At 36.1% G+C, this 15,387-nt stretch overlaps 1 protein-coding gene across 4 annotated transcripts in view; it reads left to right on the top strand.

Annotated features, from left to right (window-relative positions):
* The first annotated feature begins 2,237 nt into the window (after positions 1–2,237).
* LOC131061159 (uncharacterized) overlaps positions 2,238–15,387 on the top strand; it is a 128,243-nt gene continuing 115,093 nt past the window's right edge. The window contains exons 1-2 of one of the 4 annotated variants that reach the window (XR_009372284.1): positions 2,238–2,492; positions 2,625–2,824. Coding sequence is in view for 3 of the 4 variants with exons in the window: in XM_059219729.1 (XP_059075712.1) it covers positions 2,480–2,492; positions 2,625–2,824 (213 nt within the window). In the remaining variant the exon portion in view is untranslated. The remainder of the gene's footprint in view (positions 2,493–2,624; positions 2,825–15,387) is intronic. The other 3 variants (XM_059219729.1, XM_059219728.1, XM_059219730.1) reach the window with 3 other exon arrangements.

Genomic DNA, 15,387 nt, shown 5'->3' with positions numbered 1-15,387 from the left:
ATAGTAGCGTACTATTCCAACTCAGAGATCGAGCTCAATGATACGAAAAACTTCCATCGCACTTTTCAACCCATCATCAAGAGTCACTGCCCATTTGGACACCCTGTCCACCACATTGTTCTCTAATCTCATCACATGCCAAACTTTAAATTCCTCAAAAGTTTCTAATAAATGTTTGGCAACGTTTATATATTTATTCAAATTTTAGGCATGTATTTCACCCCTTTTTATTGCATTAATAATAATCAAGGAATCTCCTTTAAGTTGTCCAATTTTTTTCTCCATTTTTAATGATTCAATAGCTTCCTAAGCCTCGACTTCATTGTTCATTCTTTCGCAAGTTTTGAAGCTCCAATTGCTACAATATTGCCCTCCCAATCTCGTGCCACAAATCTAGCTCTCAACAGTTCTAGGTTACCCTTTGAGGCCTCATCAAAATAAAATTTATACCATCCTTCCCTCAACTTGGACCATAGTAACCCAAGAAAGCCCATTAACAAGCCGAGATTTTAATTATTTTAATATATAACAAATAATTTAATAACTTTTAATCATAAATTTAAATATTTTTTATTAAGCCATTCAAAAAATGTGTTTTTTTTTACTTTTATTATTATTAATAGTTAATTTATTAAGATCAATTATAATTAATATTACATAAATATAATTAAAACAAGATAATATTAAATTAGAAATTAATAAGTAAATTTGAGATTAATATATATATAATTAAATTAAGAATATTCTCTTAAGAAAAATATACATTTTCACTATAAAATTTGTATTATATTATAGTTATTTATATTATTTTATTAAAGTAAGAGTTATAGTTAATATTACATAAATATATATACTACTATACTTTTAAAATAACAATGATCTAAAATTATAATAATTTAAAATTAAAATGAATATTTTGATTATAATTCAAAATTATAATAAATAAAATTTAGAACAAATATTTTTATTACAATACTATGACGACAAATACTCGTCATTATGTGACACTTGTTATTATATGTATTCTTTATAATTGTATTTTATATATCTTTTTGAAATCATTCTATTTTTTAATACTTTTTGAAAAACAAAATTTTTAAATCATTTTAATATATACAAAATAATATAATAACTTTTAATCATAAATTTGAATATATTTTTTTAAGTTATTAAAAAAAATGTATTTTTACTTTGATAATTATTAATAGTTATTTAATTAATACCAATTATAATTAATATTACACTACATAATAATAATTAAATTTGAGATTAATTTTACTATTGTAATTACAATTATATAATTTTTTAAAATTAAATTAGGATTATGCTTTTAAGAAAAATATACATTTTCACTATTAAATTTGTATTATATTATAATTAATATTACATAAATATATTTATACTAATATAATTTTAAAACAACAATGATTCAAAATTATAATAATTAAAAATTAGACACATATTTTTATTACTATTCAAAAATTATAATAATTAAAAATTAGAATAAATATTTTTATTACAATACTATGACAACAACTATTGGCCACTAGATGGCACTTGTTTGTACATATGATTTTAAGGATGAAATAATAAATTTAAACTTTAAATTTTTTTAATATCATTTTAACCCAAATTACATTCATTTATACATTAAAATTAAAATAGTTTTAAGTGAATTTAAATTAAAATCAACAAAATTATAATTTCACAATAATAAGTAAATCAAAAAACTACTTTTAAAATTTTCTAAAATAATAATATTAATGATATAGAGATGAAGTGCCCATGTATTTTCTTTAAGTACGATGTGTTTATACCAAGGGTTACTGTCGAAATAGTACGATGTAGGAAAGTATTGTCCGCCAACTCGTACATGTCACGTGTATACGGTGCAGATAAGTCTGTGTGGTTTTTTAATAAGATAACTGTGGAATTTTTGAATTAATAAATTTTGTATTTATTTTAAAAGTTTTGAATTTTATATTTGTATAGATCAATGAAAAACGAAAAATATATTTTTATAATTATTTAAAATAAAATTATATAAATTTTGTCCAATGATTTTAATTTGTTATGTTGATTGGTTAAATTAATTAAAAAAAAAATTGGATGAGAGGGAACTAATAAAGAAAAGTTATGAATGGGAATTCTAAAAGACTCAACTCTATTAATGAATTTATTTTTTCTGTTACATGCCGGTGACAAAACCTTCCAAGGGTCGTTTCCCGCTATTCCTTTGTCAAATCAAGTACCATTCAGAATTAGTTTTCTCAACAATTTCCCATTATGACACCTAAAAACTGTATGTGGGTAAAGATTCCATCATTCTATTCCAATTACCTACAATGGCTAAATGCTGGGAAATGTTCATACTGCCAAACCCAGTGTCTCTACATTTCCCTGTGCGTAATGGCTGAAATATTCAAACGTTTTGGGTTGAGGACCGGGCGTTGAGTTTATATTTCTTTATAATAACACAATGTGCGCACTGGGTATGAATTTTTTCTCAAAATAATCAGTAATTTCTATTCTGAGATAGGATATTTCAATCTGTGTTATGTGCAAATGATAAGGGAACATAAGCTTTAGCGAGTTGCAGTGACAAGATTTCCTGGCAATGGTAGCAGTTAAGCTACCGATGATATGTAGGCCTTTTATGGGTGTCCTGCGCAAGAATGGCGTGGAGTGGAATTGGCGTCGTGGGCTACATGGACTTCCACAGGATGGCAGCGTCATTTGTTTGCGCAACAGCGTCAATGGGGCAGAGGTTTATCTGGTTGGTACATGCCATGTATCGGAAAAAAGTGCACAGCTTGTCAAACAGGTATCACCATTTTCTCTCTCTCTTGCATGTAAGCTGAAAAGTAGTTCGTAGACACGATATTTGCACTGTCTAGTAGAGCGATTTAGTATGCTTTTGAAAATAGCTTGTAAATTTCGTTGCACTGCCCTTGGGATTACATTCTGCAATTCATTGTCAAGATGAGTAAGATAGGTTAAAAAGTAGTTGTCTACTTATCTTATGAAGTGGGGTTACCTAAAATTTTCCAGCCTAAGAAAATTTAGGAGGGTTTTCCATGAGATTGGTCTTCTTAATCTTTTCAAGTTGTTTAGAAATTTTAGGTGTAAGGGTGAAGTTAAAATAAACGAATATAGGATTAATTTCAAAATTTAGAATTCTAATAAAGATGTCATGGGAGGTGTCGCATAGATATAACAGTGCATAGATTGAGCTGAAAAATTTCAGCCCTACACCAACTTGAACTTGACTTTGATCTCTTTGTGGTAATTGTAGAACTCCTCATCTTCATGCAATCCTTAATGTTGTAATGTCTTGTGCGCATTGTTGAGTTCCATTCTTGCAATCACTCCTTATATGTCTTGATATTCTTGAATGTCTTGATGAAGTGTATATCTTGATGTTGTCTTGAAAGGTCTTTCATCCTTTGTAATTCATGTGAATTCTTCTTCATGTTTGAGCTAGTCCTCTTCTTCGCTTCTTGAAACTATTTGCATCCACTTGTTTCAACTTGAACATCTTGACTCCTCCATATGGTTGAGTCTTACCTTGATGTCCTCTTAGAGGGTGGGTCTTGTTCTCCCTTTCAAATATGAATCTTCATGTTGCTCTTCTTGCATCAGATCTGGAAAATAAACGTATTTTGAATCAAATTACTATATAATGAATGCAAGCAATTTTAATACTTGACCTTCCAAGTCTGAAAATGACTATCAGAACCTCTAGTAATGCACCACTTAATGTTAGAGAACTATTCCCTTATGTCTGATCTGAAACTTTGAATTAGGCCTGCTAATTCACATTAATGTCTGCCTCAAAACCTGGTGTAAATTGCCTTAGATCAGTTTTGAAATTGCTTCTCAATTTGATCTGAATTGTCTCCTTCATGTTGATAGATTTTGCTCCAATGTGGAATTGCTAAAAATCTGATGAAGTTTATATCAGGTATTCTCCTTATAATTCGCCCAGGTTTTCTCCTTGAATATTGTTTAGATTATATTTGTTTTGATGTTGAAATGAAAATTAGATCTCCTTTTGTAGCCTTCACCCATTTGAAAGTTATAATTGCCACACTAGGCCGACCTGGTCTTAAATCTTTTGCAATTTGATTGATGGAATCACCTCTCAAGTTGGCCCTGCCAATGATCAATTGTTTGGTCTTTTAAAATTTCAAGTTTGTCTCCAAGGAGGCCGACCTTAAGGTGATTTAAACCTCCCACATGTTTTGCACACATGTTTTGATATACATTTTCAGGTTGGCCAAGACCTATCCATGTATATGGAGGGAGTTTTTTACCATTCTTACAACTAGGTCAGCCGTTTAAAATCATTTTTCTAATGCATATAAATAGAGGCTTAGCACTCAGACTTAAACACAATTCGAATTTGCATCAAGCGTTAAATCTGCTCTGCATTTTTAGATCCAATTTGCTTTAGGTCTGGCCCTAATTTGAATTTTTTGAGCTTACCTTATATGACTCTCCACGTTGAATTTCACTCATTCAACTAAGCCGAACTTAACTTGCTAACTCCCCCTAGGCAGGTTTTTACTCATTGTATGCACAACATGTTTAGGGTGGATTTCAGCTATACCCATGCATTGAGAAAAGGGTGGAATTTAAGAGTGATCATGCATTGATTAAAGGGTGGAATTTCTCACTGTGTGCATTGAGAAGAGAACAAGGGCAGAAATTGCATATGATCACGAATAAGAGAGGTCAGAAATCCACATTGCTTGTGCATTGAGAGAGGATTAAAGGGTGGGATTTAGCATAAGTCGTGCATTGACAAGAGAACAAGTGTGGAAATTAGGAGTGTATGCACAAAACAAGGTGCACTCGAGGGTTCCTCAAGGACAAAACAAGCTAGAGCGAGGTCGAGTTTTCATGTGATATGAGAACAAGGTAGGGTGGCATTCAGGTGGTGTCAAGGAAAAGTGCTTATGGACAAGGTGAAGGGCATAATTTCATGTGATGCAAGGATAAGTGCAGGTTGGCATTCCAAGGTGCATAGGGATGAAACATGGGTGCAATTACTTGTGTAGTGAAGATTGATGCTGGGCACTAATGAGATGAGGTCAAGGATTACTATGCTAGGTAGCAATCCATGTTTACCAAGGACAACTTGACGAGCACGAATCCACCTATGTCAAGGAGAAATCAAAGAGTGGGTTTCCAAGCCCTACAAGGACAAAGGAAGGGCGTGAATCCACCTATGCCAAGAACAAATCAATGAAGATCAAGGGTTCATTCCTCATGAATTCAGGGACTTGAATTTAATTTTGAAATTCCACTCTTAGACAAGGAGTTTACATAAAATGCCCTTATTTCATCTTGTCAAGGTTGAAAAATTTGACCTTGACAAGGAACCAAGACATTGAATCCTCAAATATTTCATCATCTCAACACATCAATCCTTAGATCCATTTGACAAGTTTGCAACATTTTTTGCACTTTGACAATTGTGACAACATTTTTTTTTTGACAATTTTGACAATTTTTTTATCAATACTCAGTCTAGACACCCATTCACAAGTTCGGGATTGGAAACATGGATTCCTGACTTGATCACAAACTTTTTGGCATTGTAAATCACTTCAAGGTCGGACTTTGCACCCTACAACTTCCTCGGACTTTCAAGGCAAAAACCCCTTACAAGCAAAGGCTAAAGACTAAAACTATTGCCAAGCTAAGACAACTAAGCTAAAACACCTATGCTAACAAGAAAAAAGTTATTATTCAAATCAGATCTACACTTCTGATTCTTCCTTAAAATTGCTCCTCCAAATGAAGTTCTCTTCTCGCATTTATACCTCATGTTTGAGGGAGACAACTTTTCATTTCATGCCTTTTGACCATTCATTAAACTTAACCTATTTCATGTCTTTTGACCATTTCATGCCTTTTGACCATTCATTAAACTTAACCTATTTCATGCCTTTTGACCATTCATTAAACCATTCATGCCTTTTTTTTATATTCTTTTACATTTTAATTCTAATTTTATTTTTACTCTTTTATATTTTAATTTTATTATAAGTATTTAGTATTTAGTATTTAGTATTTATTATTCTTTAGAGACACACATAGTGCTAAATTTGTTGAGATTTTTACTAAGTACCATCATACATAAGTCAAAATTAGAGTTTAATGCATATCATAGATCAAAAAATAAGTTTGACCCTAAATGAGTTACAATGCCACTTCCACTAGCCATGTCATATGTAAAAGTTGCCCCATCTAAAGATATTTTTGACAAGTTGTGTAATAATAATGTTTGATGGGGGCAACACCAAAATGAGGTTGAGGGTACCAACTTGTGGTGGCTTTAGGATGTGTGAGAGAGATGTAGAGAATAGGTTTAGATCTTTGGGGAGGGAGGAGAGTGAGATAGGGAGAGCTAGAGAGAGGGGATAGAGGAAGATTGATAGGGAGAGAGATAAGTCTAGAGTTAAGGGGAGATAAAGAGAGTGAGATAGAGAGAACGAGAGAATGGTAATAGGAGACTGCTGATTATTGAAATTTGACCATTTGAAAATTTATAAGATCTTCTAAAACCTAGAATTTGCATTATAACTCCTAGAGATCTGAAACTACTCTCAAACATCTTGCCAATATATACATAAAATATAAGTTAATAAAAGATATTAAGAAAGGAAAAACACATATTGAAATGTGACTTGAAGACAAAGATGGGGAATTAGAAACATTTCTACTTCACCACCAATGAAAATCGTAATTGTGTTTTTTCAACTACAAGTATGAAAAATATAAATTATATGAATCTGGACAAGTTTTTCAAGGAAAAATAACAATATTTTTCATTTACTCACAAGGTTTACAAAAACTCATCGCCAAGTTATTGGGTGAGTGACTCGCTTGTCAATGCCATCCCCATTGCATCAAATCCATATCTATCTTCCTTCACCATGATAACTTGAATATAATTAATAGAGAATAGAGGAACATCGAGTGGATTTGCTCAAACAAGTGATTAAGTATAGATATTGTGTTAAGGGAGAGTGTGGATTAGTTACCATGTGTTAAGGTTGAAGCAACAAGAGCGATAATGGTCACTAAAAACACATTTATAGTATGAAGTTTCACCCTTTTCTAAGTTCTTAATCCTAGTGAGAGAGTGAAAGGGGAAGTGAGAGATAAAAGATTGGTTTGAGTAGAAAAACATATAACATAAAGTGAGCGCTCCAAAAGGGAAGATTGTTATGTGGGAAAAAGTAACTATTATTTAATTCATTAAATTTGATTGAGGTGTTAGGGTTTCAACCCTAATTAGGGCAACATGAGGAAAGGTTTTTAAAGGTCATTGGAGACTCATTTCTTATTCATGTTTTTGCTGATAATAACTTCTGCCTCCTTGTGGAGCTTATCAACCTTAGGGTTTTGAAGACCTTGGAGACGAAAACCTCCATTGTTCTTACACACTTGCAGCTATGAGAGACCAGCCAAGAGTGTGCAAGGAGATTCCACTTCAGGGATCTCAATTGGGCTACAAAGAAACTAGTTTTGGAAGATATATTTGTTGATAGAAATCTGAAAGAGGAGCTTGCTTGTTTAGCCACTCTCTATTTGGCTTGTTGGATGTGAACAAGAGTCTTTTGATGCATTTCCAGATTGGGGTTTGTATGAAACTTCATTTCCAGCAGTTTGAAGGTATTTGTATCAGATTTTGGAAGGGGCTTGGAGCAGCTTTAACATAATTTCTGAGTGACCTGCCTTTATGCTAGAGTGGCTGACCCCTTTCTTATTTTGTTTGAAGCTAAGGAGAGGCATTACTAAGTGTTTTCAGTATTGGGATAACTAGTCTTGCTCATACCAGCAGATTGGTTGAAGATTACATCAATTTTGATAGGGTTTGGAGCATTTTTGACATATTTGCTGAGAGAGCAGCTTGTGTGCTAGGCTGACCCCTCTTGGCTTGGTTTGTAACAAAGATGATCACTTATTTCCAGATTTTGAGTGGTCTACGCAAGTCAAATCCATCACCAACAATTTAGGACAATTTGCATCAGTTGGAAGCAGAGTTCTGAAAAGTTTTAAGGTGAAATTCTGAGTGCACAGCTTGCTTGATAGGTTGTACTCTCCTTGAGCTATTTTGGAACCGAAATAAACCCCTAGAGGTTGTCCAAAGAGGGAATAGTTGTAAGCACCATCAAGGAATCATACCCAACTGCTAAGTTATCTTGGAAAGTGTTGATGTGTTTTTCATGCACATGCGAACATAGGATAAAATACCGAAGTATCTTATCCTCTCTTGAACAAAGTTCCCGACTGCTGAAGATCTCGCTGAAGGATCAGTCGGAGTAACTCCAAGGTTATGTTATGTAGGATCACTACGTGTGGATAAGCTCTCTGTGGTATGATGTGATTTTGCTGGAATCACAAGGGGACTTACACTTGATGACCTAAACGTCTGATTTGCTTTGAATATTATTGGAACACAGGGTTTTACTTGCCTAGATTTTGAAAAAAAGAAAAAAGGATGAGGGCGAGGAAAGGATCTAATTCTGACACTAAGAATGTAAGAGCAATGAATGACCTTTGATGAAATTCTAACTAAGTCTTGTTTTGATATCCTAGGACCATCTCCACAAGGTTAGTGCGATCTTTGGAGGAAAGCTTTATGATGTTCAAATCATCACTACAAGCATAGACACCATCAGGCTGATGCATGTCAATGAAGAAGCGACAATTGAAGTTAAGCTCAAGCTGAATGATTCCAGTTGACTACACAAGGCAAGTCTGCAATCAACAATTGCTAGTAGTATGGATATACAAATTTCACCATCAATCAAACACATTTCTTCCACTCATCTAATAACATGAAATCAAATCTGAGAGTATAGAGACCATGCAAATTGTTGAATGGACCCATAGATTTCACCATTTCTTCAATGAAGTTTACAAGTCTTTTACAACAACATCATGGCAACAATCTTTGCCATCTCTTTCTATTCTACTCTAATTTCTATTCTATCAATTGACTATTCACTATTTCTAACTATTCACCTTCTAACTACTGTCTCCCTATTATTAGCCTTTACAAAATGAGGAGCCAGGGCTTATATAGCGCCCTTAATACAATTCAATGGCTAAGATCAAATTGAGATCAATGGTCGAGATTTTACAATGAAAACCCTAATTAGGGTTTGTTACAACAAACTCAATTCTGACCAATGAAATAATTGCATTATTTGGACACATGTCTTCTCTGGAATAATCGACCAATGGATAACCAGGGTAGGTACATCGAAGTTTGTGCCATTTTGATGAGCCAAGTACATTGAATCTGGACACTTTGGGGTGGACCAATCCGACATAGAGGAGTGATGACTGGGACGCCACCTTGTCCGACATTGATTGATGTTCAATTTGGTGACGCTGAGAAGCTAACTTTAGTTAACTCTTCTGAAACTGTCTGCTTCTCCAACGGACCCGCGCTCTAACCTCCTTTGTCTTTGATGTGCAGGATGGATGATGTACCTTTCCTTGGAATGCTGGACTGGAAGATGTCGTCCCTGATGATGCTGGACTGGAGAAGGTTGTCCTTGTCTTGGCTTGGTCTTTTTTCATCTGCAAGACAAACCATAAGATGATTAAGGACACAAAATATATTTATTCTAACATAGCATTTTATACCTTAAACCATCAACAAGAAGACATCAAAATGAAGTTTGCTCAAGGTTCTCCCCAGGGACAGGACCTATCCAGAATTTCGCTTTGGACCCTTTGGAAGGGTCTGGAGCGAAATTCTCATTTTAACTCAAAATTCACACTTTTGAATGTCAAACATCTTTCCAAGGCATTCCAAATAGTTTTTCTCACCCTAGTCCAGGCCTGACTTAGCACAAAATTTAAAGAAAAGGATGGTTTTAGTGTTTTTCGCTCTGGACCCTTTGGAAGGGTCAGGAGCGAAATTCAAGTTTTAAGCTTGATCCTTCATCTTCTTCACTCCAATCTATCTTGCAAGGCTAAATAACATCCTTCCATCCTCAACCACGCCCTAAGAATTAAAGTCTTGGCCTCACACAAGGGAAAAATAGTTGATTTGAAGAATTTCACTCTGGACCCTTTGGAAGGGTCAGGAGCAAAATTCATTCCTAGCTTGTCTTCCCTCACTCAATTCCATTTTTCTCACTTTGTCTCCCCTTGACTCCCTCAATTGGATCTATCTTTCAACTTGACAACATTTGCTTGATCCCCGGAAGGCCTAAAAGGGAAAATTCGCTCAAAATCATGGCCAGGGACAGGACCTATCTAGGATTTCGCTCTGGACCCTTTGGAAGGGTCAGGAGCGAAATCCTTGTTTTAGCTCAAAATCTACATTTTTGGTGACCAAAATCCATTCAAGGGCAATCTTAAGGCTTATCTTACCTAGGTCTAGGCTTAGCTTGGCACAAATTTTGGAGAAAATGATGGGTTTTAGATTTTCACTCAGGACCCTCTGGAAGGGTCAGGAGCGAAAATCTTGTTTTAGACTCATTCCTTCATCATTTCAACTTGAACTCACCTCCAAGACTAAGGACACATTGCCTCACTCCTATCTAGGCCATAAAAATCAAAATTTTAAGTTGTCTTGCAAAGAAAGTAGGTGATCCTAGGATTTTCGCTCTGGACCCTTTGGAAGGGTCGGGAGCGAAATCCTTGGTTTGGGCCAATTTCCATCATTTTTCAACACCAATTAACTTCAAAAGGTAAGAACATGTCTCCTCACACCCATCCAAGCCATGAAAACCTAAAGTTTGACTAGACTTGCAAGGAAAATAGGTGGTTTTAAGATTTTCGCTCTGGACCCTTTGGAAGGGTCAGGAGCGAAAATCACTTTTTGGCTTAGTTCCTTCAAATTTGATAATCATTGATAAGTCAAAGTCATTCCCAAGGCCTTCTTTGATCCTGAACCACACTAGATTTGGCATAAAATTGAGGGAAAAGATAGGTTTTGCACAATTTCGCCCTGGACCCTTTGGAAGGGTCAGGAGCGATTTTCAAGTTTTCTAGCATGTTCATCCATCATTTCATCTTGAATTCACCTCACAAGGCAAGGAAACACCTCTCTTCTCTCATCCAACCCAAGTTTGTCTTGATTTTGCAAGGAGAAAAGGTGATTAAAGAATTTTTGCCTTGGACCCTTTGGAAGGGTCAGGAGCGAATTTCTTCCTCTAGCCCAAAATCATCATTTTTGGAGACAACAATCAACTCAAGGGCAATCTCAAGGGCATTTTTCACCTTGGTCTAGGCATGGTTTGGCACAAATTTGAAAGGAATATGTAGATTTAGGATTTTCGCTCTGGACCCTTTGGAAGGGTTAGGAGCGAAAATCTTGTTTTAGGGTTATTTCTCCATCCTTTCAACTTCAAATCACCTCCAAGACTTAGGACACCTCGCCTCACTCCTCTCTAAGCCATAAAAATCAAAATTTTAACTTTGCCTTGCAAAGAAAGTAGGCGAACTTGGGATTTTCGCTTTGGACCCTTTGGAAGGGTCAGGAGCGAAAATCTTAACTTGGCTCAATTCCTTCAACTTCGATGATTTCTAGCAACTTGAAGTCACTCTTAGGGACATCTCCTTCTTGATTTTACCTTAGCCCTCACTCATCTAGCACAATATTGATAGCAAAGAGAGGTTTTGAGAAAATTCGCTCTGGACCCTTTGGAAGGGTCAAGAGCGAAAATCTCATTCTTGACCAAAAATCATCATCTTTCAACTTGAAACTTCATTGCAAGGTAGAATCTCACCTTTCTTCGCCCTAGGAACAAGTTTTTAAGCCTAAGAAAGGTCAAAAGGTAGGCTTGTAAGGAATTTTGCTCTGGACCCTTTGGAAGGGTCAGGAGCGAAATTTCCTTTCTTGGCTAAAATCCTTCAGTTTCATAGCTACCAAACACTCTTAAAGGCAAGATCATGTTCATTCTCCTTCTCATCATGCCTTGGACATCAAATTTTAGTCAAATAAAGAAGGAAATGCATTTTAGAGAGATTTTCGCTCTGGACCCTTTGGAAGGGTCAGGAGCGAAAATCAAGATTTTGGGCTAAATTCTTCATTTATCCAATTCAAAACAACCTCAAGAGGCAAAGACATGCTATCTCACTTCCATCCACGCCATAAAAAACCAAGGATTCAATGGAAAAATATGTGTTTTTAGGAATTTCGCTCTAGACCCTTTGGAAGGGTCAGGAGCGAAATTCATCTTTTGGTCCAAAATCCTTTACATTTCAATGCTTTCAAACATTTCCAAAGGCTGCAAGATGTCCATCCTTCCCTTCAAGATGCCCTGCAAATCAAAATTTGGTCAAACTTAGGAGGAAATGAGCTTTAGGAGGATTTTCGCTCTGGACCCTTTGGAAGGGTCAGGAGCGAAAATCTCATTCTAGGCTAGATTAGTCACTTTTCAAACTTCAAACCACTTCAAGAAGCAAACTTAGATCATTTTCCACCTGAGGAAGAAGGTTTCAAGGTCAAACAAGGTAGCAAATGAAGTTTATGATGAATTTCGCTCTGGACCCTTTGGAAGGGTCAGGAGTGAAATTCACATTTTTGACCAAAATCCTTCATCTCATCCACCATCAATCACTCCCTAGGGCTAGACCGTATCAAATTGCCCTTACTATGCCTAAGGAAGCTATGGTCCTAGCCTTGACAAGTGAGAATTTGATGTTTAAGGGGATTGGGATTTTCGCTCTGGACCCTTTGGAAAGGTCAGGAGCGAAAATCCCACTCTTGGCTAGCTTCTCACTTAGGTTCACTTCATTCTCCACCAAACTTGATCAAATCAACTTCCTTCTTTCACTATCAAGATATTCCATCACTCAACTGGGTCTAGGCAAGGTCAGACTAGGTTTTAAGGCCAAAGGAAGGCAAAAAGGGAGGATTTCGCTCTGGACCCTTTGGAAGAGTCAGGAGCGAAATCCTCATTTGAGGCTAGCTTTCATCATCTTGAGGTCCAAAAATTCCTCTTCAAGGCAAATATGTATCAAAACCTACCAAACCATGCCTTAGAAGTTCCTAACTTGGTCAAGCTAAGAAGCAAAATAGAGGAAATTTGAATTTCGCTCTGGACCCTTTGGAAGGGTCAGGAGCGAAATTTACATTCTTGGCTTGATTCACCCTCAAACTGGCTTGACTTTGTTCTAGGCTAGATCCTTGATTCATTCCTTCCCTGTCTTAGCCAAATTTGCTCAACCACTCACTGACTTCCTCGAACTCAAAGTGGACACCACCAGCAAAACCGAGCTTAAAGAAGACCTGGAAAGAAACCCATCTACTGACTCATCTTAAGCTCGAGCAGAGCCTGCTATCCATTGATCCCTCTGGCAACACTCATCATGCAAAGGCTAATAGACAAAACCCTAAAAGACCTAGAAAACAAACCCTAGAAAGCAAAAAGTAGGGGTCCCCATTTGCAATGGGGCGATGTGTGAATACATCACAACAGAAAGCAACTGACTTGTTTAAAGCTGCTGCAAATCTGATTTTCTGAGTGACTTGGTTGGCTGACTGCTAATAAATCAGACCTGGGAAAGTCTTTTACAATATTTGTTTCTTCAAAAACATTGTAAACTCTTTAGAAAACACATCTTCTGCAACTTCTGTCTAGTTCTGAACGACCACCTTCAAAAGAAATAATATATTATTTTTAATCTAAAATAAACAAGCAGGTTGCTACAAAGCAGTTTTCTAGTGTTTCACTAGGGGTGGGACATTATAGAAACCCCGAGGTGGCATGATGTAGACCTCTCCCTCCAAATCACCATTGAGGAAGGCACTCTTTAGGTCCATTTGATTGACTTTCTAGCTAGACTATACTGCAATGGCTAGAACTAGTCAGATGGTGCTCACCTTTGCTGTGGGAGTAAAGGTTTTATTGTAATCAACTCCTTTCTATGAGAAGCCTTTAGCCACCAATTGAGCTTTATATTTATCAACTGTTCCATCAGCTTTGTATTTTACTTTATAACCCATTTGCAGCCAATGTGTTTCTTCCTAGTGGAAGATTTGACAGAACCCAATTATTTATTTTTGAAAGACTATAATGTTTATCTTGCATAGCCTTTTCCCATTCAGGTATTCGTTTTGCTCTTGAATAAGTCTGGGGCTCATAAACACTTTTAATGTTTGTGATAAGAGAAAAATTGACCGTGCTCTTCTTCTTGCTCTTGACTTTAGAAGATCTAACCTCAACAAGCTCATCATCACGAACATCACCGATAAGCTTTTCCCACCACTTAGGTTGTAGAGCAGAACCATCTACTTTTAAATCAGGTGTTGCAACATGACTTGGGATGCTTGGAATAAACCCATCTAGATGTTGATTCAGGTTTTCTTGAGGGAACTTTGGTGCTACAATATCATGCCTTGGTGATTCCACAACTTCAGGTTCAGAATCATCAGAATCCCTCTTTAGGTGAAGCTAATGGAAGCCTAACACCTATATCTATTTTCTGTAGAGGCTGATCTTTAGGAGGATAGATGGTAGAAGTAAGCTGAAAGGGCCCACTATATTCATCGAAAACCACATCTCTACTGAATGTGAGAAGGTCATTGTCCACATCAATTGTTCAATAGGCCTTATGATTGTCAGTGTAGCATGTAAGCATCAAATTCTGACTCTTGGAATCTAGCTTTGTTCCCTTGGCATCAGGAATCCAAGCATATGCAGTCGAACCAAAAACCCTAAGGTGGCTGATTTTGGGTTTCCTCCTTGACTAACCTTCTTCAGGAGTCATCTTCTTAACGGCCTATGTGGGAGACCGATTTAGAAGGTGAAATGTAGTGTAGACTTCTTCAACCCAAAATTTCTTAGGCACATTCTTGTTTTCAATCATACACCAAGCCATCTTTGTTATGGTTTGGTTCCTCTGCTCAACAACACCATTTTGTTGAGGGGTATAGGGTGTGGTGCACTGATGCTTGATGCCATGTGTAACGCAAAAGCTTGTGAATTTATTGGAACAAAATTCACCCTCATTATTTGACCTAAGAGTTACAATCTGATGACCTAACTCTTTTTCAGCTAATGCTTTAAACTTTTGAAATTCATTGAAGACGTTTGATTATTTTTTTTTAGAAAAAACACATTTTTCTACCAAAACCATCTACGAACAAAAGAAATACCTTGCACTAGTGACCGATATCGTATGTTGCATTCATTGGTCCAGAAACATCTGCATGAACCAATTGCAAGACCTTGGATTCTCTCCAAGCTTGTCCATCAGAGAATGGAGTTTGATGCTGCTTCTTTACTTGGCAAGCTCCGCACACACCATGTGTCTACTACTAAATCTTAGGTAACCCTTCTACCGGATTCTCTTGAGCAAACTGTTAGAGATATGATATGTTGAGGTGCCCATACCACT

Source organism: Cryptomeria japonica, chromosome 4 (genome assembly GCF_030272615.1).
Source record: "Cryptomeria japonica chromosome 4, Sugi_1.0, whole genome shotgun sequence".
Taxonomy (NCBI): domain Eukaryota; kingdom Viridiplantae; phylum Streptophyta; class Pinopsida; order Cupressales; family Cupressaceae; genus Cryptomeria; species Cryptomeria japonica.
The sequence above is the reverse complement of the archived record's forward strand: the minus strand, read 5'-3'. Positions and strand labels throughout refer to the sequence as shown.